General features: G+C 43.4%; 1 protein-coding gene across 1 annotated transcript in view; it reads right to left on the reverse strand.

Moving 5' to 3' along the window:
- Positions 1-17,934, reverse strand: part of COL1A2 (collagen type I alpha 2 chain) — a 42,863-nt gene extending 24,929 nt beyond the window's left edge. Inside the window, exons 1-19 of the mRNA XM_050891384.1 lie at positions 17,750-17,934; positions 15,383-15,393; positions 14,747-14,764; positions 14,026-14,061; positions 12,823-12,906; positions 11,379-11,435; positions 9,059-9,103; positions 8,903-8,956; positions 8,584-8,637; positions 8,142-8,195; positions 7,563-7,616; positions 7,231-7,284; positions 5,496-5,540; positions 5,193-5,246; positions 5,037-5,081; positions 2,458-2,511; positions 815-913; positions 685-729; positions 479-577 (exon numbers count right to left, since the gene is read on the reverse strand). Coding sequence (XP_050747341.1) covers positions 479-577; positions 685-729; positions 815-913; positions 2,458-2,511; positions 5,037-5,081; positions 5,193-5,246; positions 5,496-5,540; positions 7,231-7,284; positions 7,563-7,616; positions 8,142-8,195; positions 8,584-8,637; positions 8,903-8,956; positions 9,059-9,103; positions 11,379-11,435; positions 12,823-12,906; positions 14,026-14,061; positions 14,747-14,764; positions 15,383-15,393; positions 17,750-17,819 — 1,032 coding nt within the window. The 5' untranslated portion in view covers positions 17,820-17,934. The remainder of the gene's footprint in view (positions 1-478; positions 578-684; positions 730-814; positions 914-2,457; positions 2,512-5,036; positions 5,082-5,192; positions 5,247-5,495; positions 5,541-7,230; positions 7,285-7,562; positions 7,617-8,141; positions 8,196-8,583; positions 8,638-8,902; positions 8,957-9,058; positions 9,104-11,378; positions 11,436-12,822; positions 12,907-14,025; positions 14,062-14,746; positions 14,765-15,382; positions 15,394-17,749) is intronic.
- Positions 17,935-25,366: the final 7,432 nt, after the last annotated feature.

Consider the following 25,366-nt stretch of genomic DNA (forward strand, 5'->3'; position numbering starts at 1 on the left):
TGCACAGCTTTTTCATGAATCAAAAAACTCTTTAATCATCCAGTGCCATGCCTGCCTCTATTGTGATAAATGGTCAATGAATATAACTATTTTTGGCTTAACAGGCATAAAACCAAACATGTTAAAGACGCTTAGAAATGACAGTAATTGAACTATGACATATTCAGGGCTGGTGCCTCTACTGAGGATACCCATTGAGGGCCTGATTGTGAGACTGCTACCACATCTCTCTTGATACTATCAACATGGACAGAGCTTAACAGTCCTTGCACTCAAGGGGAGTGCAAAGGGAACCTCTTCAGTCTCAGCATCTGAAGGAAGCAGTGAGACACAGAAATGAACTACAATGTTTAATGATAGTGGAGCAAGAAAAAATATCTGCATTAAATAAAAAAATATACCCAGAGGAAATCTTTTACAACTGTGGACACTGTGTCCAATTTTCAAATGAAGACATGCAATATACAAGGTCACTTACAACAAGTCCTCTAGCACCACTAGGACCAGCAGGGCCAGGAGGACCAGGAATACCACGGGGACCAGGCAGACCAGGAGCACCAGCAACACCAGGAAGACCCTGTCCAACAGAGGGGAAAAAAGGTATTATAAGCCCGTTATCTTTTCTGTTGCATTAACTGAACTGGGTTTTTTAGAGCAAACAAGTGGGAGTATGGCTGTACTTACAGCTGCACCCTTAGCCCCTGGAAGACCATTAGCACCAGGGTTGCCCTATTAAGAAAGATAACAATACTGGTTAATTGAGAGTCTCAAGTGCACCCATCCAACAATAGATAAAGTCTGGCAAATTACTCACTGGAGGGCCAACAGGACCACTAGAACCAGGAAGTCCAATCTCTCCTCTTGGACCAGCAGGACCAGTAGGACCAACATTACCAGCAGGTCCGATTTCACCCTGTTTGAGAGAAGGGCAGAGCCCTCTATTAGTGTACAGTGTTAGGGCAACAGTGGAGCGATCCTGTATTAGCCTGACATTAAGAAGACAATCACGTATGTATGTATATATATTCCCACTTCAGAGGCCAGGAAATCAAGGAGCTGAGAGCTTTTATTGGATTTTAAAGGTACTGACATCTAGCTAGGCTCCATCAAAGCTGATGGCTAACACAGGAACAACGGATGCTCAGCATATCTGAGAAGCTACATTATCGCCGAGGATTACACAGAAGGTTGATCTAGAAAATCAGAATTATGATTCCAGTCTTATCTGCAGCCATGTGCCTCCAATATTGGCCTGAGATGCCTCACAGTGTATGAGACCTAATTGAACATTATCTTGCACCTTAAGATGCCATTTGCACTGATGCAAAATGCAAAACGATGCCTGATCAGAGTGGTGTAGGATAGTGTTCACAGTGGAGTAAATGACAGGAAAAATGGTTCTTGGTTTTACTCTCAGAAGCTTGTATTCACTAAGTCTATTACAAAAAACTGAATATAATGACAACTTCTCTTCAGCAATTCTCTAATTAGTCAGAGTTCACCCTGGACACATAGGCAGTCTTCTCTTGAAATTACACGCTGTAACCACACTCACATCTGCGTCAGAGAAGACTTCATGGTCTCCAAAAGTCTTGCTTTTTGACAAGAATAACCAGAATGGGATCTCCATTTTTCCTCATCTTCCCTGCAGTTAGTATTAAGAGGTCTAGCAAACAATACTCTATTTTCTTCTAAAGGTAGATCAAGATAAGAGTTTTGTCTGTTGTGACATGGAGTTTGTGTACTTGTGTTAAGTGTGAAAAACTGTATCACACTACATATAAGTGTATGCAGCTCTGAGCTTCCTGGCAAATGGTCAGTGAAATTTGTAAATGCAGTATATGGGATACTCTTGCCCAAAATCCTCTGTCCTTCCTTGGACAAAGTAAAATTCAAAATAATGAGACTCTTACCCAGGTAAAAATGCTAAGATCTGAGCAATAAACTGAATCATCTAAGTTATAGTCTGCAAGAGCAAAATGGTACTGCCCTAAACCTGAAAAGTTTAAATGCGAATTCTCCATTGTAATTCCAAGAACTTAGGTTGGAAGGAGTCCAATACTTCTTCTTTACCAGCTTCTTGGTAAAGCTACTACTACATCACTACTTCTGTAAAGTGATGTAAACTGCTACTTTGCCTAATTATCATGATCCATGTCACCCTTCAAAGGTGTATACAACTACATCACATAGGAAGCAGCAAAAAAAAAAGAGGTTATGTATCTTCCTGAACCTGCCTAGCATCAATCTTCAGCTGTGAAATAACTGCCGTATTTTAAATTGGCATTCATATATGATGTTCTCCAAATACTGTAGCGGTTCATCCTTATCCTGATCTGTAACTGATAAGAAAGCATTCCCATTTCAGAAAGGGTGGGGTTTTTTGCTGCCTAGCAATACTAGTTACTATATTTCATCTTCACTATCAAATGTACCAGCAGAAGCAGATGTTCGTACCTTAGCACCAGGAGCACCTGGGAAGCCTGGAGGACCAGCAGAACCAATAGGGCCCTAGGAAATGAAAGGGAAGCAGTTGTGTAAAAGTATTCAGTGATGACAGAAACATCTTGCTTGCTGAAGTAAACAGATGAAAAAAACGCACATTTACTTAGACACTTCCGCACATTACCATCTCAGAATATCAGTCACCTTTTGCAACTCCAGACTGACAGATTTGGTTCACTACAAGCAGCTAAGAGCGACGTAAATGCTGAAAAACATTTGCAGTGCAGCTAAAGAAGTGTGAATTAAGCAACGATTCATACAACCTTGCCTTGAGGCCAAACACCTGAGAAAGAATAAACAGAGGATGGGGAGAGGCAGGCATCTGCAAGGCAAGTTGTCTTGCTGTACAGTCCCACAATGAATGAAGGGGAGCACTGCCTCCTGCAAATGCAAGTCTTAGGTGGCCGTTTCCAACACACTCACTGTGCAGGGTTAACTGTGTACGCTTTCACACCAGGTCCATCTGGACTACTGGTCACACACAAGAGCCCTGTGTTGATGACAGCATTTGTCCTCCTTCACACATGGGAAGAGGGTTGGTAAGATCTCTGCACCACTTTACAAGCCAGTGCTTGGCACAACTTACATTGAGGTCAGTAAGAATGTACTAGAAATTGGATCAGGCTTAGCAGCAGCTGAGGGCAGGAGCTGATTCTAACATGCAAATGGATTAGAAATCTTGATTCGTATCCATAGTATACATTTTGACGCAGTGAACACATGCAGTCCCAGTGCCCTTTCATTAAACTGGGTTTTTTTATGACAAAGGCAATGGCATGTCAGCTTGAAGAGGGCCTTCTACTGATTCTACCATGTCTAGCTATTGCTGTGAAATTTTTAATTACAATGGGACAGGCTTCCTAAGGTACAGTAGCCAGACACCACAAGAGAAGATAGACTGATGGATTCATAGCCTTTGTTATTCTTTAATGCATACAAATACAAAGGGATAGTTTTTATTCAATTATTAATGAAATATCCAACTCATTCATAGCTATTGGGGATTGATATCTACTTTTTTGTGAGCTAGCATCTTTCAATTGTAAATACTTATTATAAAATTGCATCACAAATCCAAGGGAATAAAATGGGTCAGCTGGTATAGCAAAGAGGAATTGGCTTCCAACATTCTGTAACCTACTGTGTTTGTCATAAACCGGGTACCTGAAATTCTCACCGGTTTTGCATAAGCAAAGAAAAAAAAGACCAAATGCCCTTTAAGATACGTATGAAAACATAAACTTCCAGAATTTCCACTGCAGTGACTCTTTTTCTGTTTTAAATTCCCAGTGGCAAGGAGAATAAAACATTATTTCTGTTTTAGCTTAAAAAAAAGAGTGTTAATAAGTGCTATGCAGAATGTTTACAGCATCATAACTGAAGTATGTGTAAAATAACTTTAGCCTGGCATAGACACTGGACCCAATGCAACTCTCTGCTGCTGCCCATTCAGAGTAACACCTCTGCAATCAGCAGCTCCAGAATATTTTTCCTATAGTAACTCAATTGCCTTCAAGATAGCTAAAATGTTTTGGTTCTACTACAAAGTATAACATCAGATCTCAACTATAAGGTCTCTATTTGCCTGCAAGTTAAATGCCCAATCAGCTGTATTTTTTAAATACCCCATATGGGAGAACTGAAGCGAAATTCACACCTATGCTAACATTCTACTCTGTTAAAGCACGACAGATGTTTCAAATGACAAGGAGTATTAAAATCAACTTTAGCAAAGTTAACAGAACTAAGTACGGCTTCATCATTGACTCAAATTTTGAAGGCAAGAAGGAAAAACTATTCTGGGCTATTCCTGAATTTTTTTACAGCTTTGAAACTGTACCCTTGTACACACATTTATTTCACTGAAATAAATGAGGTTTACTGAAGTCAGTGGTATGCTACGGCAACACTAACTCCTTTTAAACCGACAAATCTGCATTGGATTATCACTTATTAGAATAGTTATTGTTTACCAGTCAGATCAGGACAGTTGGATCTTACTGGCCTTCCACACTAGTTCATATAACTCAGGTATCAGTGGTGAATGAAAAAGGTTAGCTCCTGTTAGTCAGACAGGACAACGTTGCAGGTGCAAAGCTGTGTCCTGGAGTGCCTACAATAGTTTCAGGATATATATAATTATAGCCATCTGCAACATGTGCATGGTATATGTTTGTTAAAAGGTATAAAGTCTCTTTAGTTTTGGGATGAGAACTGTTCTGTTAGACTGTTGGAAATGAGAGTTCTGTTCATCAGGTGTTTCCCTATGAACTCACCAGTGCAAACGAGAGAATATTTGGTTCCTTTGATACAGATGTGTTTAATATAAATCTTGAGGCTCTCAGGATATTATCTGCAAAGGGTTTATGTTTTATCAATTCTTTTTGTGATGGTCTGACAAGCAATAAAGAACTGTGTTAAAAACATCCACACAATCAACTTCTCGGAAGCCCAAGAAATCCTCTATAAACAGAAAGAGGGACACAAGGCCTAATGGAACCAGATTGCCAAAGATCAAGACTGAAACTTACAGCAGGTCCAGTGGGGCCAGTGCTGCCATCACTTCCACGAGCACCCTGTGAGGAGAGAACATGATAAACAGAGTTTGAAAAGAGATTCGAAGATCAGAGAAAGCCACAGTAAGTGGCTGGTCATGATGACAGACAGACAGATGGTAAGCCACTTACAGATGGTCCAGGGGGACCTACTCTTCCTCTCTCACCAGGGAGACCACGAGCACCCTGAAAGAAAAATTAAATTAACTCATTTATATCTATTAACTGAAAAAAGACCCATAGATTTTTTTTTTCTTCTGCTAAGTCTCTATATGAAATGTGTTGCAGCCAGGCAATTCTGTTCTAAATATTCACATACTATTACATTAGAGTATCTAGCTATCTGGAGTGTCACTGATGACAAAAATTGACCAAAATGCTGGCTGAACCATATCTATCAGATTATCCTTTTCCACAGCAGCAGTAAATACTTACAGGTTGTCCTGGGGTACCATTTTCACCAGGGGCACCAGGTTCTCCCTATGAAAAAGAAAGTTTGCAGGCTTGAATTACTTAAAGGATGCTTTGGACAGATAGCACAACACCATCTAGAGAGAGATTCAACTGTTGGATCCTACTGTCTTTGTCTTCCCTGGCACTTGCACCACAGTGTACAATAACAGCACATGAAGTCCTGAGGGTGCAGAGACTGTGACTGTCCCTGCATATACTGGAACATGGCCAGATCGAATCCTCTTAGAAGAGGAGGGCCAGAGGAAGTTGCTTCACTGACCCATCTCAGCTTTCTTTACCCCCTTTGTTTATTCTGATATTTACTCTGTAGCACACACCTAAGAGAGAGGGCCTGGACAGTCAACCACCAATTCAGATCAATCAGCAGCTGGTTTTTAGCTAGAGCAGAAGCAGAATGATGCTTTCTTTTGCCCTAGGTTAAGGTGACAAAGTTCCCATCAAATGGCTGGAAATAAGGATCTGCCTCAGGTATTTTTAACTTAAGACCAATAATACTGAGATATGAGCGACAGCCATTAAAACATTACTCCTCTCCCTTTAGTATTAAGTGTTCTCAACAAGCTTGCAGTTGGCCTAGGCTGGTCCATAGTGACCTTTGTCCTAGAGCACTTGTATCCTGAATATATCTGAATGCACCTAGTCTTAAATGCTGCAAACAGCACAAGTTTTTGCCTTCATCACTGCTTGCAGCACAGTTGTATCATGAGTGACCTCGATTTATTATGCTTGTGTTTTCCAGTCAGATTAGCACTCTTACTAACAACTGTTCTTCCCTTTACATAATTGCTTTATCTGCTTTTCATCTCCAACAACTGGACAGCATGTTTGCTATCTCTTTACCAAACATTTTCTGAAGGTTAACAACTTGCAGTGATATTGGAGAATGCTATGTTACAATTAATAACTCTATAAGCAAGTAGTGCTAAACTCTTGGCAACAAGCAAGAGGGAGAATTAGTATTTGAGCTTTTCATTGATATATTAAAAGTTCTTGAATACAAATCTCCTGTGAATAAGTCAGCAGCATTAACATTTCCTACAACCAAATATTGCAGTAGTGTTCTTTTAAGAACACTGCTATTAGGCACTGAGATGGAATGAGAGAAGAAGAAACTAAGAGAGGAAGAGTTTGCTAGAGATGTTTTTAGACCATATTTAAAAACATTTTTTTAAGGATAGTGTTCAAATATGCACTAATCTGAAGAAGGTAAAAAGGAAAAAGACTGTGAAGATCAAATAGCCCTAACTCAGAAGAGCACTGCATCTATTCAGATTTTTAGCAGAAAGCCTTATGCTACAGCATGTGTCTCACAGCAGAATTTTGTAGAAAAATGAGATGTTTTCATCTTAGTGTGCTTTAAAAAAAAACACACCAAAATGCAAAATACAATCCATAGAAAGGCAGAGATAGCAAAATCAGTCTTAAGTGCTGCTGGATAGTCAATCATCAGGAGCCCAATTCTGCAGCTCTTACTCACTAAAAGTACTAACTTGACTGAGGGCTCAAGAATAAGGCCCCAGGAATGATTTCTCATGTTAAGGTGCACATATTGTCCTACATGGATCCACTGACTTCTAGACTATTGCAGCTGGGCAACGTTTAATGACAACATGGAAGACTGATTGGAGGGGACTTCATACGTCTTTCGCTAGAAAGAGCTACAAATGCATCCTACATTTTCAGATTTCATCTTTACCTTGATGCCAGGAGTACCAGGTTGTCCCCTTTGACCATCCAGACCATTGTGTCCCTACATTGAGTAGAAAAATAAATATTAATATATATTTTCCCACAAATGGCTATACATAAACTCTTAGTCTTGTAAGGTAAATCTTTCTTTCCATACAAAATGATTTCCTAATATAATCTTATGATTTTTTTTAAAAAATCAGTCTTTCATATCAGGAGATATTAAAAACTTCAAAGAGGTTCATGCACTCTTAACTTTGAGGGGATTTCCAGGGGTTTTCAGTATGCTGAAGTGTTGTCAGTCTTAACTATTCAGGCAAAAAGTATGCATCTACTCACCCTAATGCCCTTAAAGCCAGGCAGACCAGGAGTTCCAGGGAAACCACGAGCACCCTAAAAACACACAGTGCATGAATGATTGTCTCTCATATTATATACCACAGTTAAAAAGAAAAAAAAAGAATAAGTCTTTCAATAAAATTAATGAGTAGATTTGGGCTGTGATCATTCAAGTGAGGAACACAGTCCATTCCCTAACCTCCCAGGACCAGACTTGTTCCAAGACTAACAGTAATCAACCTGATTTTCCAGTTCTGAATCCCAGAAATTTCATGCATTAACATGTGATAGCGCAGCTGTTTTACCTTTCTATGCCAAGGTGCCTGCTCACCTCCTCCTGTGTAACTCGTCACTATGTCACTTCTGTTACTAATTACACTAGATTTACTGGGGGGGGGGGAACACAAAACAAAAACATAACTATACGATATCCCTGAAGGTAAGAACTGAAATTGGATTAATCCATATAGGGAATATGGATTGTTAATGTGACTGTTAATGTGGTGCAATTCAGAAATGTTGTTAGGTTTCATTGAAAAGAGAACTGTTTTGTATTGTATACAGTAGATCGCTACATACCTGAGGGCCAGAAACACCCCTCTCACCAGGTCTTCCAGGTTTGCCAGGGTGACCCTAAAAAAGGCAGTAAAAATGCACTAAGGAAAGCTCATTTTATAAAATAACAACATAAACCATTAAAAAAAAAAAAAGACATTGGCAGAGTTTCTTTTTTTTGATAAATACAGAGAGCTTGTTAGCGTTCAAGTTTCCTTCTCCCTGTATTCAGGAAGCTAAATAATGTATTTGGAGAGGTTTTGAAGTTATCCATTTTTCTGCACATTTCCAACATACAGCATCTCTTGTACTGTAAAATAATTATTTCAGGGGTTTATTTATTCTACCCAGTATTATAGAACAATGTAAAAATTATGGCCAGTAGAATGCTTAGCTTAACAATAACCTAATGTCAGAGTTGAATCACAGCCCCAAAAGAGATGAGAAACATTTAATAACCACTTACATCTTCACCAGCCTTTCCTGGAGGACCAGGGGGACCACGAGGACCCTGGGGACCCTGTTAAAAATAGATTGAGGATTACTTAAAGCATCATTCTTCAGGTAAGTCTTTTCACTGGTTTCTGACTTGAGTTGGGGCATCGCTGGAGCCTAATTGACTTTGCACTTTATGACTCCAGTCTGAAGGAGTCTGAATCTGAGTGTCCAGCTCTGTTTCTGTAATAGGATCAAGCAGGAATATCCAACGGGCCTAAGCATTACAAGCCTACTTTGGTGTCCTATTTCTAATGCTAACAGTGTCTGTATGTGAAACTTGTACTTACTGTTTGACCAGGTTCACCAGGCTCACCAGGAACGCCTTGAAAACCAGGAGGACCCTAGACAAGGAGGGAGATTTTGTTAGTGTTTGAATAAGCTATTTTGTGATTACAGGTATGTCAATGTTAATTAGTCAGTAGGAGAGATGAGACTGTACTTACAGGGGGTCCAGATGCTCCAGGTGGGCCTCTAGGTCCCATTAAACCCTAGGGGAGAAAAATTACAAAATCTTTTAAAAAAATCACCGTTATATAAACTCATCTATAACACCAATTCCTGGTAGTCCTAAAATGTTGGTAAACGTTACAGTTTTCAGTGTGCAATGTCCAAATCAGGTTAGAGGAAGTTAAGAGATCTGCATGAATTTGCCCAGGCAGTCCAAGTGCAAACAGATCTTCTAATGGCACAGAATCCAGTGAGATGATTAGGAATGTACCATTATGGCTGGGAACCTTGTGATTAGGCTTCTTAATCTATTCTGGGTTGTTAGAAGAATGAACCAGTGCACTTGCTATGTACCCTCTCCCTTCCTGTGCACGAACTTCCAGAGTTTAAAGATGAGGGTCATAACACATTAAGAAAGGTTGTATTTTTGGGCCTGTCAACTTTACAATGATTTTCAAGAAGAGATGTTGGGGAAAAAGATCATTAAAATGGTAGAGAGGTAAAAGGGAAAATAAAGGTATATAAATGGCAGTATTACCATGAACTGGGAGGTTCACACAGAATTTTGGAAAGAAATCAAACAACTCTTATACAAAACACGTATACATCTATTTCAAATAACGATCAACTTCTATTTAAATATGTCATTGGTTTATGTTTTTGATTAAATTATCTTCATTTCACCTCCAAAATAAGTCATTAACATACGCTCCTTGACTGAATTTAGAATTTACATACATCTTGGAAAAAAAAGGTCAAAAATCACTTTTAAAAAGGAAATTTCCATAGATTACTGCACTTCCTTAACAGTTGTCCTAAGCTTTACTAAGCAAGCAAACAACTTTGAACTGAAATTTAATTTAAGCTTCTATTGTCCAAATGAATGTTTCATGAGATGTTTCAACAGAAATCATTATGTTTTTAATTGGTTTTAAAACTTTCTTGGGAACTCTTTTAGATTTTCTCATTACAAGATTAAAATCACGTGCCAACTTTTCAATGGCTTATGTAGCTTTCCCATAAGACTGAATACTTTTTATTAAGGGGAATAAATGCATATTAAATATAGGCATTTACTTATGGAAGCTAAAGCAATCTTGTGGCTATAAAAATATGCAGTAATTCTAGGAAAAATAACTGTTTCTAGACAGCCTGAATCATGTGTTGCACAAGCCCTGTGAATCTCTTCACAAATTATATTCCATAATTGTTTTTCCCTCCTTTTCTATCTTCTCAATTGCTCACATTTCCTTTATGAAACTTAAAAATTCCTCACAGTAGGTAGATTCTACTGCTGTTGCTGTCAGATGAACCCTAACTGACTCAAAAATTGGAACTTAGAAATAGTGACACCCCAAATAAATCCTCATCTACATTTTCTGATTTATTGTCAGACACTGAGGGCAGAACTTGATTAAAGATTCTCCTATTTTCCTATATTTAGTATCTAAATGGATGCCAAAATATTTTCAAAAATTCATTTAATATTACACTATTTTCAGGAATGGAAACAAGCACTTGATCCAGAATAATCCTGGGCAGCCTTCATCCTGCTGCTCACCCATCAGATGCATTGTCTGTGATGTCAGTGTGTGTGGTGAATTTAACCCATATTCTGCTATCTATGTACACTGAAAATTTCTGCTAACATCAGGAAGGGTTAGAAATTCATGTGGAGAGGCAATAGACTCCTTAAATGTCCTTTCGGACATAGTATACAGTAACCGATAAAGATTCCTCCTCAGAATAGCCTTGTAGTAGCAAGTACTAACATTCAACTGTTAAGAACCAAATGTGGTGGCCAATTTCCTACCAAACCTGTGCAATCCAAAGACATCAAAAGGGTTGTACAGCCATGGGAGAAAAATGGTCACCAACTGGAGCTGAGATACTGAGTTCCTTTCTAGACCTATGTCTGCTTTAGAGAGCAGCTTTACAATCGATCTCATTCCTAAAACACAATCTTCTGTCTCAATATGGGTAAAGTAATACTATGTCAAAGTACATGTATTATCTGACATCAGATTATGAGATTCACTGATTCATAAAAGTGTGGTCAACAGACAGAATTAAAGCACAAGACCCAGTAGTGCTATATTCAAGTTAAATATACAGTCCCAAGACCATATTTCAAGTCCTAAGACTATATTTCAAACACTTCACGTTGTCCTACATCAAAGGATCAGTTTACAGTCTGACTCAATATATGATCAAAACACTAATTTTAACACTATGCTTTGCATTAATACAGCTCGATTAGACTCAAAGGAAAATACTAAACACGTTATGTATGCAAGTATTAAATCATATACCTACCATAGGTCCTGGGCCAAAATCAGCTGCTTTAGATGGATCATACTGAGCAGCGAAGTTCTGTAGGTGATAAAAAGTTTGAAATTAAAATACTAAAAATTTTACTTTAAAAAGTATTGACAATTATCATTCTACATCTAACAGTCATCTGACTGGCTATATGGTATGTTAAAGCAGCATATGTAAAATTCAGTAAACATGGCCCTATTATAAATACATTTCTATTCACTTGTTTCCAGAAAGACTTGATTTTACTAGTAAGGCTCTTTCATACAATGGCTTTAAATATCTATGCACTAGCAATAGAGAGGCATTGCAATAGTGTGAACTGAAAATTAAGAATGTAAACTCAGTGCTCATTTAAAAATGAAAACTTTCTTGAAACCCTCAAATCCTTCTGCCTAATTTCCAATGAGGGAAGTTAGGCATATTTTTTCACTGCATTGCTTAAGTAAAATTCATGTACCAGCCCTCACTGACTATCGGATGAGGTGGGCCCTTCAGCTTCAAAAAGATCTGAGGAGCATGCAGCCTCAGAAACACTGCACTGGATTTTTGATCTTTTATCAATCTAAGTTTTGTAGGCAAACATATATCTAGTTTTGTAGAGTACATTTTCCCTCTTCACTAAAATGGAAAAAAGTTCCATATAACACAATTGAAAATCCTTTTCTTGCTTGTTTTGTTTTATTATTATTAAAATTTTATTTTATTATTACTATAATAGAAATTAATGAAAGCAGTTTGGGGTTTGACAATAGGAAAACAAATTATTGCTATTCATATTGAAGGCAAAAGAGTATTCTTCCATGCAGGAGGATTTACTGAACTTGATCAATACGACACTGTCTATGTCTTCATGCTCGCTGTGCAAACTAATGTCAAGCAAAGAGTTAAAGCCAGCATTCTGCGGAGAATACATGATGGACACTTCTGCAGAAAGTGTGTACGCGACACAGTCCACTTACGTTCTGCAGCATGAATACAGACAGAAATGAAAAATTCTAAAGGAGGATATTCTAAAATTCTAAAGGACTTTTAAGTATGGACTTTTAGCTTAAGGGTAGTCTTCTTCAGCTTATTCCAACACAGTTGCTGTCTCTTGAACCCAACCACAAAGTGCCGTTTCTTTTCCCCATCTGCTTAACAGCACAGGTTTCATTTAGCTGATTCCTAATCCATACACATTATGGCTGTATAAATTTAATGCTAATTAAGAGGGTTGATTTGCTCCTGTGCATAAGTCCCTGTTGAACACAGAATCCGAATTTGCCACGGAACATGTACATCCCAAGAAGAGTTTCATTGGAACTGGGACCATCAATTTCTTGCAGATCACAAGAGAATGTTTCCTTTACTCTCCAATGCAACATCAGTGTTTTCCAGCAGATCTTAGTCACAAAGCACAGATTATCAGTTTCAGTAATAGAAAGTTTTGATGCCTTACTCCGCCAAGACCTGGAGGACCAGGGGGGCCTGGAGGACCTGGTAGACCATCTTCACCATCTCTGCCTGGTGGACCTGGTGGACCCTAGAGTCAAAAAGAGGATTATAAAGTGAACATTAGAAGTGGCTAAAGAAATCTCTGAAGTGATAAATTCATTAACAACCAGCCACCTACAGCACACGCTACAGCAGTGCTATATATGCAGTTTCAATAAATGGCTAACTTTAGAAAACAAGCACAGCCTGAATTTACATTGCCTTGCCACACCTTGTATCAGATATTTACTGTAGTTTCATATTTGAGAAGATTTATGGGGGCAATATTGGATCTATGCTACCAAAGCGTAATCTCCAAATTAGGAAGTTTCATTTTAAGCGACCAAATTTTGGACCCATGAACCCCAAGTGACCCATGTGGACCCACACAGCCTGTCAGATTCTGTTAGTGAGAGCCTAAAATTTGACCAACTGAGGACTGGCAGACGTCAGCCCTACTGGTACGAACTAACATAGATTCAGAGTAAGTCAAAGGCCAGTTTTTAATCAGTCTAGACTATTTGCTGGTATAATTGCAAATTCAGTGACAATAAAGCAGTGCTCTTCTACAGATTTTTGATACTGTCCCTCTGCTACCACTGTCAGAACTTGTCCTTATTTATGGTTACTTTTACAGTAGCCTTTAACAGTACAATATCTGCTTTGACTAATAGAAGGTAGATGACAAATGCCTAGCTGCCAAGAAGAGAGCTTTTTCAAGCCATCTTTGGAGGCACAGATAATGAACGATCCTCAAAGCTAGCTTTGTCTATTCGGGTTTGACGTGGAGAGCTTATCCATATACCATATTGTTCAAAGACTACATCTTTATGCGTCAACTTTCCCTTCTGCATTTTCATGCACTATTTCCACTGTGGGCAGCTGGAAGAAAGTTTTTCAAACCATCACTTGGAGTGCTAGGCTGCCGTCTGAACTCAACCACATCTGCTCAGGCACAACGACCATAACTAGGTTGGTGAGGTATTGCCGGGGTGGAATTTGGTACATAGGTAACTTGGCTTCTTTTTAATGAAATTGTACATGCAAGCTTCTACAGGTACATTCATTTAATCTCACATCAATGCCTAAACTTAGTTTTTTCCTACTGGTCTCCCAACAACTGTTGTTCAAAGATCACAAACAAATGAACGTCAATCTAATTCCTTACCCTTTCTCCCTGTGGCCCTTTCTCTCCTCTAGGGCCCTGCTGGAAGAAAATAAAACTTAATGAGTTACCGTGGAGATTTTCCAGGACGATACGGGGAAACAGATACATTAAAAATAATTAGTGTACATGAAAAAGAGAAAGACGACTGCACATACAGGTCCAATAGCTATTTTCGACAGACAGCATATTCTTCTTCCACAGTAAGTTACTGGAAATCCATTAGTCACTGTCATTACTAGGTCAGTTAAAAGTATCACTGCACAGTCCACAGAAGTACTTGCAAAGTTGGTTTTAGTCTCTACTGAGTAACTGGCTCTAATTTAACAGGAGTGACTTTTAGAAATAAAATAGAATCTATTTAGCCTTTTAGACCTGTATGGATATTGCTGTACTGTTCAATTCATGTAAATCTTTCCGAAGGAACTCTGGTTGAATAAGAATGCTACTTTGATGCAGTTTAGTTCTTGGTAGGCTTAGTTCTGCTCTTGGGTAAAGCAGCTTAAATCCAATATTTGAATTTACCCTGGTGTTAAGATGTTACACCCATTGTTCCCTGCTTTTTACTTCCTACTCATCTCAGTGTTACTGCTATTCTCAGGGAACCCTGGAAATAATGAACGTAGTCAGTTTTCCTTTCATCCAATATTCAACAAAATATCGATCTGCCTAAGAATATCTGATATCATCTCCATTTCCACACAAGAAAAAGAAAAGTGCTTACCTTCCGCCCTGCAGGTGCCTGGAAAAAATAAAGAAGAGAATTAAAAAAAGATACAATTTCTCCCTGTATTTTAAACTAAAATAAGGTACAAACTTAGACTTGTCTTCTTACATAACTATAATTTTTCTCAGTACAGCATATTTAAGTATGCCCTATGGTTTTAAATTACTATGAAGGCTAGGAGTTTATTATTTAGCAAAGATACATGTAACTACATTAGAACATTCTGTTGAAGACTGACAATTTTATACCTATTACAGCCTACAAAACTGGCATAAAAAGTCACACCTGAGTTCTTTCATAATCCTTCTGTGCAATGAAATTTAGACTGTAAGACTGGCTTTAAAGTAGAGTCATCTCCAATCCAAACTGCCAGGTATAATGTCCAAACACCACTGCTCCGTTACTTTCTCCTCATGGTCTTTACACCTATGAAGGCAGTCTCTTAAAAAGGCCGTCCCACTTGAGAAATTGGGGTGGGTACCTTTCCAGGCAGTCCCTGCAGGATTTAATCGGTATCTTTCCATGACCATCTTGGGAATTAATGTTAGTAAATAATACTGCCACGAAAAAGAAGTCTAGCCTGTTAATTGAAGTTGCGTGTTACATATTAGATGAAAAATTAATTATACTGACCTCACTCACATCTGGAAAAAGAAGGGAAAGAAAAAAAGGAGATAATTAGAGTGTGGATTCAGTTATTTTACAAGTTTTACATGTCAATGCTTTTAAATCAAAATGCAATTTTGTTAATTTTCATAATGCAAGAAACATTTTCTTAACATAATTTCTTACTTTTAAGGTGATTACCTTAAACTGTAAAAACTCACAGGTGAGATTGCTATGTATTTCAAATTCAAAACAGACTTGCTAATGAAATTAAAACAAGTAATATGGCTGATACAGTAAAAAGGCAGATATCTTCTATAAGCCTGCTCTAAACATGCTTAAACATATCTCCATGGAAAAAAATGAACATATATATTTTCATATATGTGTGCATGCAACAGATGAATAAACCCAGATAGGCTGACACATGTGAAGATACTAAATTGTAGGAGTAACCTTAAATTTTAATATAAATGGCCCCATCTCACTTTTTATGGGGGGAGGTACCCCATAAAATCCCAAAACATACCTATTTCCACAATTTCCTGTAAAATGTCTTAGCGTGTAACAGAGAACAGTTTGAAGCTATTAAACACCAAATAGCAAGTAACTGTCTCTCTGTATGTTATTTACTACTAAGTACGCTCTTGTTAATTAGTTGGAGATACTAATTTTCAAAAATCTGTTTTTTGAATGTCAAGCAATTAAAAAAATCTATTTTGGCTGAAACTTACCATGGTAAAAACGTCTCACATCACACTTTAATGCCAGCTATTTGACATTATTACTAGCTAACAGGTTGTTGGGTGTTTTTCCACAAAGTGTCACTTTGGCAATATATGATCACACTAAATTCAGATGATTCATACAGTCCAGCAAAAAGATAACAATACTGAAGTGCTTAACACTATAAAGCACTGAAATACCACGGCAGAACACCGATTGCCTATACTAACTCAACATAAAATTAAAAACATTACTGCCCCCAGGTGACGGTGACACTGGCGACTAGGTTATGTTATTTCGGGAAAAGCGGGAGCGGTCGGTACGGCGGGATCCCCACACGAACCGCTCCGTCTCCTCAGCCTTTGCGAAGGCGCTGCTGCCGCTGCCCGTCACCGGGGGGGGGGGGGGGGAATGTCCCCGGGGGGGCGGCCGCGGTGCACCGGGACAGGCCTCAGCCCGGCCGCCCCGCCAGAACGGCCCCGCCGCGGGCCCTCGGGCCTCCTCCGGGCCACGGCCACCGTGCCGCCCCGCCGCCACCCCCCGCCTCGCTGCTGGCAGCGGCCCGCAGGGGCGAGGCGGGGCGCAGCCGGCGGCGGGCGGGGCGCGGGGGGCACCTTCCCGGGGGCTCCGCGGGCCAGGAGCGGGCAGCGCAGGGCTGCTCCCTCCCTCCTCCGCCTAGGAACGCGGTCAAACCCCAGGTCAAAGCCAGTCCTGCAGAGGAACGGCGGCGAGGGGCTAAGGGGGGACTTCAGGATGCTGCCCAGCAGGGAGGCAGGAGGAAGGCTCCGCTTCTCCTCCAGCCAAGTGCGTGGGGCGCGTTTCTCTGCCACCGCAGTGCGTGTGTGGGGAGCCGCGCTTCTCCGTCAGCGAGGGGGGAGACTAAATCCTCTTCCCAGCGAGTGGCGGAGAGCCGCGCTGCACCCTCGGGGAGTGCCATTCCCTTTTCGCACTAGAGCTAAGCAATATTCCTTCCCTGCCTCCCTCCTCCTGCCTCGTACGGTCTTTTCCTCTCCAGAGACCCCCCGGCAGGGCGGGCTCAGTGTGCGGGGAGCCACCCGGGGAGCCGCGAACAGCTTTCCCCCGCGGCGCTGGGTCGGAGGACGCCCAGCAGCACGGCGCGCCGCAGCGGCCCCGCTCCGCCTCCAGGGGGCGCCGCCGTGCGCGGCGGAGCGGCGGGCCCCGCACCGAGCTGCCCGCCGCCCGCGGGCCCTCGCCTGGGAGGGACGGGGTGAGCCGCCGCTCCCCCACTCCTCCCGGCTCCCCCGCTTCGGAAAGCGCGCCTGAAGTCTCACAAAAGTGCAGTCTGGGTGCAGCCTGGATTCTTCCGCTCGCCGTAAACACTCTCCTCCTAGCCTTTAAGCATCTGCTCTTGAATTAGGGCTTTGCATTCTCCTTTGTATACGAGCCCGTCTTTTTTTTGGGGGGGGGGAGGGGAGGATCTCGTTGGCCTTTTGCCATCCTTTTCCCTTTCCGACAAAAAAAAAAAAAAAGACGCTAGATTCTGATCTGGGACGGAGGTGGCAGTTTTATGAGATGGTCTCTATAGCTTGGGAAGCTGCAGCTCCCCGCAGACTACCATCCGTGGGGAAGACGTCTGGATAGAGCGCAGAGAGGAGGACAGCCACCCCCTGACACCACCCATGCCACAAACAAGCTAAAAGCACTTACGTTGGCCTGTTGCTAGGTATGAAGTTACTGCAAGCAGCAACAAAATCCGTGTATCCACAAAGCTGAGCATGTCTAGTTGCAAGACATGCAGACTCCTTGTGGTGCAGAGTCCCTGGTCGGTGGTTAGCTATTACCTATGGGACGCAGGCATACAGTCTTGAGGAGTAACTCCAAACTTAGCAGAAACCTGCTGCCCGGGATGCTAAATTAATCAAGCCCCGGTCCGCCCTATTTATACCGCAGGAGGGTCCCGGGGCTGCGAGTCACCGGCGGCGGCGCAGCCAATGGGCGCGCGGCGGCCGCGGGGCCCGCGCGGCTCCCAGGCCGTCACGTGCCCCGTGTCTCCGGCCCGCCGCGGCAGCCTTGGCAGCGGCGGCCGCGGGGCGGAGGGGGGCGCGGGGTCGGCGGGGGAGGGGGCGGAGGGGGGAGCGAGGGAGGCGGCGACGTTAAATTGGTTCCATGCTTTGAGGACGTGGACACTTTGAGGCTTTCGGAAGGAAAATCTGACTCGTCGTCTGATTTTTTTTCTTTTCTTTTCTTTCCTTTTTTTTTTTTTTTTCCCAGACGTCCCCCGCCCCTCGCCCGCTTTTCTGGGCTGCGCGGCCGGGAGCCTCGCCGGGCGGCCGGCTGGCAGCGGCCGGGAGGGCGCTCCGAGGGCTTTCAAAGCAGGAGCTGTCCAGGGCCTGCGGAACCTCCCGCCCCGCTCGGATCGCGGCGGGGAAGCGGCCAGGGGAGCCGGGAGCAGGCTGCGTCCTCTGCTCAAGCTCTCCCCGCCGTCCCACCGCAACCGAGGGCAAAAGGCGACGCTCCCCCTCACCAGAGGTCCCGAGGCGCCCGGCCCCTCCAGCACGGGGTGCGGGCAGCCTGTCACCCCGCTCCCTCGCCCCTCGCATTTCCCCGCGGGCAGCCGGCCTGGGCGCTCGGCTCCCCGCGGCGAGCAGGGGGCAGCGACAGCCCCATCAGCCCGCTCGCAGCCGACCGCGGCAGAGCCCGTTCGCGTCCCGGAGATGTGCTCTCCCCAGGGAGGTCTCCGGCCAGGGCGCGGGCAGAAAGCCGCGAGTTTCTTCTCCCGACTTCGCGGCCGCTCGGGCAGTGTGCGTGTGTGAGGGGGGAGCCTGGGGTGTCCCGGCGGCTGGACGGCCGGCCCGAGCACTCCCCGCCTCCCGGCCCGTTATACAGAGCCCCACGGCGGCTCTCCGGCGCAGGAAGGAGGATGGGCGCTCCCGGCAGCTCCCCTTCCCGCCGGCCACCCGCGCACCCAGCTGAGGGGAAAGCTGGCGGGGTTGCCTGCCACGTCTGTCCGGCAGCCGGCTTCTCCCTTCCCGGGGGGGGGGAGGGGGGGGGGGAAGGGGGCGACCGCCCCACGGCGCTCAGAAAGGCCGAGGGGGGGTGAGAGGAGCTGCCCGCCCTGTGCCTCTGAGGTCCGGCAGGGACAGGCCGCCCCTCCGGGCGGGCAGCGGGGCCCCATCTTCCCTCCCCGGGCGCCTCCGCTCCAGGGACTGGGGTCAGGGGGCTGCAGTCACTTGGGGTCGCCCATCTCGGCCCCGCCGGCCTCTGGCCCGCGGCGGCTGAGGGGAGCTGACGTGGTCCCGCCGGCCGGGCCAAGCGGCGGCCGCGGCCAGCCCGCCTCCACGCCCAGGGGCTCCTCCAAGGCAGGCGGCCGGACCCCTCCCGGGCCCCCTCTGCTCGCTGAAGGGAGTCCCGGGCAGAGGTAACGGCGAAGGCAAATGGGCGCCCCACCTCAGAGGGGGCCCCCCCTCTCCGGGGCGGAAGGGGTGAGGAGGGCGCCGCGGGACGCGGTGCTCGCTCCCCTTCCCTCCCCCAGCCCCGGGTGTGGGTCGCCAAGCAGGCGGATCCTGCTCAGACACACCAACGAGCCGCAACGAGCCTCCGCGCTGGCGGGGGAGCCGCGGCGGGGGGGAGCGGCAGGGGTCCCGGCAGCGGGGCCGGCGCCCCCGCGGCAGGGCCGCCCCGCCTCCTGCCCACCCCTGAGCGAAGGGGGTCGTCTCTCCCGCAGCCTGGCTTTGGGGAGGTGCGGGGGGTGTACCCAGCCCTTATTTATAAGCTGCCTCCGGGGGGATGCGTACGGAAAGCATGGGAACGGTGGGACGTGGGTGTCCATCTGAGGGGGGACCCCACAGAGGTTGTGTCTCAGGGGCACTGCCAGCACCGGGCACCGCCGAAAGCAGCAGCCCTGTGCCACGCTTCCACGCGTGTCAGGGAGAGCCAGCCGTATCCAGGCTGAACAGCCTGCCTGAAGCCGCCTCCACGTACGGGACGTACCCTCGCTATCAAGAGCGCCGATGAAATGGATAACGTGCATGACAAACAACACACGGAATTAAACTGCACGTGGAATTAAACCTGCAATTTGGATAAAAAAACCCCAGCATTAGGAAAAGGCGGTCCAGCAAAATATAATCACAAAATAGAAGCCCAACAGATGATGACAGATTGAAACATCGTAATAAGAGTGTATGGCATAAACAGTACACAAGTATTCTTTCAGATTATCTTTCATGTGAATGGTATCAAATCGAGTAGGATTTAAAATTAATCTGGGAAGCAAAGTTAACTACTTTAAAGTTTATACCAGCATAAACCTAAAATAGCTCAGTGAGCTTCAGACAAGTTGAAATAATAATTGAAATTAGACCCAAAGTACTGAGGCTCAAGTCTGAGTATTTCCTGACACCTCCACTTCCAGTGAATAGTGTTTTGGTTTTTTTTTAAACTTGTCCCTTGAAATCAGTCATTTGACTCTATAGCCAGAGCTCTTCTTCATTTTGTCGAATGAATTTTGACTCTGCTGCATCAGCAGAACATTTATTGACTGATTATAATGGTAATTAGACTCTTTTGAGACAAGATCTGTTCTAATTGCATATATATAATGTCAGATGACAGTTGTTTGCCTACTTTTACGCATGTTTTCAAGAAATAATAGCCCTTTTCTACTAATGGAATACTCTGATGGCGCAAGAACGTGAACACATCCTGACCAAACCAAACTAAACCACCATTCCCCTCTGTCCTACCCATGAAGTTTCACACAGGAAAGACAAGCCCCCACCCCAAAGAAGGGATAACCCCCCTCAAAGACATGGGTTTTCAACTACCACATCTACCATAAAGCAAATGGCTGAGGGAGACACATAGCCAGAAGCTCAGCAACACACAGAAGTTCTTGACATGATATGAAACTACAGCTCCTAGGCTTTGAAAGAGATACATTCTTGGTATGCTCCAGCCATTTCAGGATTGGTGCATATGGGTAGAAAAACAGAGAAAGAGACACAGAATAATAATTCATTGGTATGGCTCTTTTCCCATGTCTACGTGTCTCTTTTCAACAGACCACCATGCTGAAAAACCCATAACTGAAGTTCTCTAGGACCATCAGCTTTGACATAACAGTCTCAGATGTGTACCTGACCTTTGGAACCTATGGAGCCCTTGGCCATTTTCTTTGCTAACACTCATCCATAGTCTTCATATTTTGAGAAAAGATGAGGAAGGAAAAAGAGGAATCTCTTTTTCCTCTAGCATCAGCACTAATTCAAGCAACACCAAATGATTTTAGGGTAAGTGACAAAGGCCTATTAAGTTGATCTTCCTGCGAGGTATCTTTATCATACAGATACTGTCACAGCTTCTGTTGTGAAGGTAGGCTATATTGCTCATCTACTCTATCTAAGCATGCAAAAGTAATCTTAGAAACTTGGGGGAAAAAAAAGTCTATCCAAAAAAGGGAGTGCTCAGTGAATTTGTTTCTATAGTGTGAACTCAGGAAATATTTTTTCCTTAAAATACAATTATTGCAAATCATTGCTATTATGTAAATATCTTTACTAGTACAGGGACTCCTAAATTAACAGAAGTAACATGACAGCTTTTGGAGCCATTAGCATACCGGAAGTGGCTTGATCAGCCAGCTTTAACAAGGAAACATCTAAGAACTCATTTTTCCTTTGGATCATATCTATTTAAAGGAACTATTTCACATGAAGCCAGTAATGCCTATGGCACAATTTAAACTGAAACTGGTGATAACAAAAAATAACCTTTGGAAAATTTGCTGTTAGGGAAAGCTTTGAAAGAGATGAGTTTCCAGATGATGTTAAAGCAGATTTATTTCTTGTTATTTTGAACAATTCATTAGAATGCACACCTAAAATTCTGAAAACTGTAATTGTTTTTAATACATACACTGGGAAGCATTTGCCCTGCCTACTCCTTCAAAACTTATCGGCCGACCATTGAGCCATTATCCAGCCAAACAATTTAATACTGTCTGGCCAGTATCACATTACAAGAAAACACAGAGCAATGCCAGAGTTTGGAGAAAGATCTGCATCTTTTTAGGCTGTCCCCAAACCTCATACCCCACGGTGGATAACTGGGTTTGGTGTGCTCTCAGATCCTAGTTCTCCTCAGGCTGAGATGAATGGGAGAGCCACAGTATTTGTGGTTGGTGCAAATAGTTATTGATTCCTTTACATCTATTCCAACAGAAAGCTTCATACATTTCTTCAGATAATGGATGCGTGCCCAACCATATAGCAGTAAAGGATGAGCAACGAAGCTGCATAAGGGAAGTAGTTTCCCAGTGGGACTCCTTTGAGTACTGGGACTGGTTAAGTGACATGATCTGGCTTTAGTCTTTCTTTTGTAGGATACATAGATATATGAGGGTCTATACGATTTAATGCAGCACTAAGCTGAACGCTGGATAGGTTTTACTTGGTGTCTGCTGTGTAGACATATCAGCTTGATTAGAGCTAGCTTGAATAAAACTGTTTATGATTCTGCACTTCACATCTTATCTTGGTTATAGTCAGTATCTTGCTCTGAATAACAAGGAGACTAGTACTTTGTCAGTGGAGAAAATACAGAAACAGTATGGCGTATCGCCCTCACTGCAATTCATTGTTTCACGTTTGCCGTTTTCTTCCTGACTGCTTGGTTTAAAAAACTAACAAAAAAGTTTTACTATACTCTTATAGGAATGTCCTGAGTAGAGACAAGACAGTGCAAGGAACTTCCAGCAGTCCTCTGCACCTTGTGTTGAAGGGCCAGGTCCTGTGGTCAGGACACTGTTCCCATGTAGGACTAAAGGTAGACAGAGACCTAAGAGCATGACACAGCTACGTAAAGAGAGTCGTGACTTGGCTGGTCCATGGATCATCATTTAGAGAGAGTCTGTAAAGTGGCTTTAAGACAGTTCTTTCAGAATCATTTAAAGTGGCTTTTGAGACTTTTGTCCAACAGATTGACTTTTAATGAGAAACAAACAGGTTCTATGTGAACAGCTATGGTAGCTACTTCCTTTAGTTTCTGTTCCCCAGTGGCTGTGTACACTTGAAATAAATCATCATTCGTTATTCTGAGCAGAAGTAATGGAGGTGACAGTCGAAAATAAGCAGCAGTGCAAGTAAAGGCTTGTTTCAGACAGCACACATCACTGAAGTTAGCTTCTGAAGCAGCTAAATTCCCACAGGCAGTGGGTGTAGTTTTCAAATGCATTTAAATCCTACTTTGAAAAATGAAGCAGCATGCAGATATAAGTAAGATTCAGAAAAAACATTGCCCTGTCAGTCCAGGCTTTTCCATGACCTTAAAATTTTTCACCCCTTGTCATCCTGCAGAGAAAGAAACCCTTCTGCACAGGCCTGAAATGCTACGGACGGACGTCTGTTCTGCTTCATGTGTAGTTAGAACCCCTCATTCTGGAGGGAGGATGCAAAGGAAATCATCTGCGTGCTGATTACTTTCGGATGTCCTTCCTGCAACGTTCTACTCCCCATTCACTGAAAAGGCAAACAAGATCTCCTGCTGCAGACTAGGAAAAAATCTTAGAGCATCTGAGTGCCAGGACTCATGGCATATGCTCATGTCACACAGAGGCAAATGTGAAATCTCCGCAGATGCAATCACTCATGTAAGGCTTGGCTGAGTGCAATATGTTGCTGTGTCCCAGAATTACTTGTACACCACAGTGTTCCCATTTTTAAGTGGTAGAATCAATGAATGGCATGCAGTATGGTGGTGTTTCTCCCTACAAGCATTTTTAAAGCTGATTGATTGATTGTGCTTTGTTAAAAGCATTTAATACAGTTTAATAGGTCATTGTTCATTGTAATAGCATGTAGTTTTCTAAAAAAACCCAGGTGATTCCATGAGTGGTGGAACCAATAGACCTTACAGATAGATGTGGCATACATCCTAAAAACCTCAGCTCCTCCCTTCTCCCAGATTACTCTCTCACATCCTCTATACCTGCTCCCTCTCACTAGGCTCAGCTCCCTCCTGTGCAACTATCAGCTGGGCAAAAAGCAGCCCACGCTGGGGCTAGCCCCAAGCAGGCCAGCATATTTGTACTGCTTAGCCTGCTGGTAAGCCAAACTGGACAGGCTCTGACTCACACTGCAGCCTTTCCTTCTTGGAGTTGCTGATTTTAGTCTTTTCCCTCTACGTGCCTGCCAGTTTCATGAAACTTGCAGAATCTTAGTATGTTTGTGGGTTCTTCCATCAGTTCCACTGAAGTGGGCTACAAGGTTAGGAGTTACAGAGGGATGCAATGGGCAGGCAAATAGAGAGGATGCAGGTGTCCCCTTACTGAGGTCTGTTGTGCCTTCAGACCAAAAATATGTTTTGCGGAATGTTGTTGACACTCTTCAGCACAAAATACCTTCTTACTATTAACTTTCCTTGTTAGTAAATATTGTTAATGGATAAAGAGTGGTAGCTCTCCATTCTCTCTCCTACAATGTTTTCCACTCTTGAAAATGGTTGCTAATCCTTGACTTGGTATATTCCTACATAGTCTTGTGAGATGATAAACACCCTTGTAATGGTGTACTCCACTTTTTTCACAGGATGATATTTTCACATATCAAATTTTAATAAGATATTTGAAGTATTAAGTAATAAATCAGTGGACTCCTTGAAACTCTCTGTCGTGGTTTAACCCCAGCTAGCAACTAAGCCCCACACAGCCACTTGCTCACTCCCCCCCGGTGGGACGGGGGAGAGAATCGGAAGGGTAAAAGAAAACTCGTGGGTTGAGATGAAGACAGTTTAATAGGTAAAGCAAAAGCCGCGCACGCAAGCAAAGCAAAACAAGGAATTCATTCAGTACTTCCCATCGGCAGGCAGGTGTTCAGCCATCTCCAGGAAAGCAGGGCTCCATGATGCATAATGGTTACTTGGGAAGACAAATGCCATCACTCCGAACATCCGCCCCTTCCTTCTTCTTCCCCCAGCTTTATCTGCTGAGCATGGCATCATATGGTATGGAATATCCCTTTGGTCCGTTGGGGTCAGCTGTCCCAGCTGTGTCCCCTGCCAGCTTCTTGTGCACCCCCAGCCTACTCGCTGGTGGGGTGGTGTGAGCAGCAGAGAAGGCCTTGACTCTGTGTAAGCACTGCTCAGCAATAACTAAAACATCCCTGTATTATCAACACTGTTTTCAGCACAAATCCAAAACATAGCCCCATACTAGCTACTATGGAGAAAATTAACTCTATCACAGCCAAACCAGCACACTCTGCAAAGGGCAAATAGGCAGGTGAGAGTTGAGGCTTGTAGTTGCTGCACCAGAAGAAGCTAAAGGCA

This window comes from Gymnogyps californianus, chromosome 2, assembly GCF_018139145.2.
Source record: "Gymnogyps californianus isolate 813 chromosome 2, ASM1813914v2, whole genome shotgun sequence".
Lineage (NCBI taxonomy): Eukaryota > Metazoa > Chordata > Aves > Accipitriformes > Cathartidae > Gymnogyps > Gymnogyps californianus.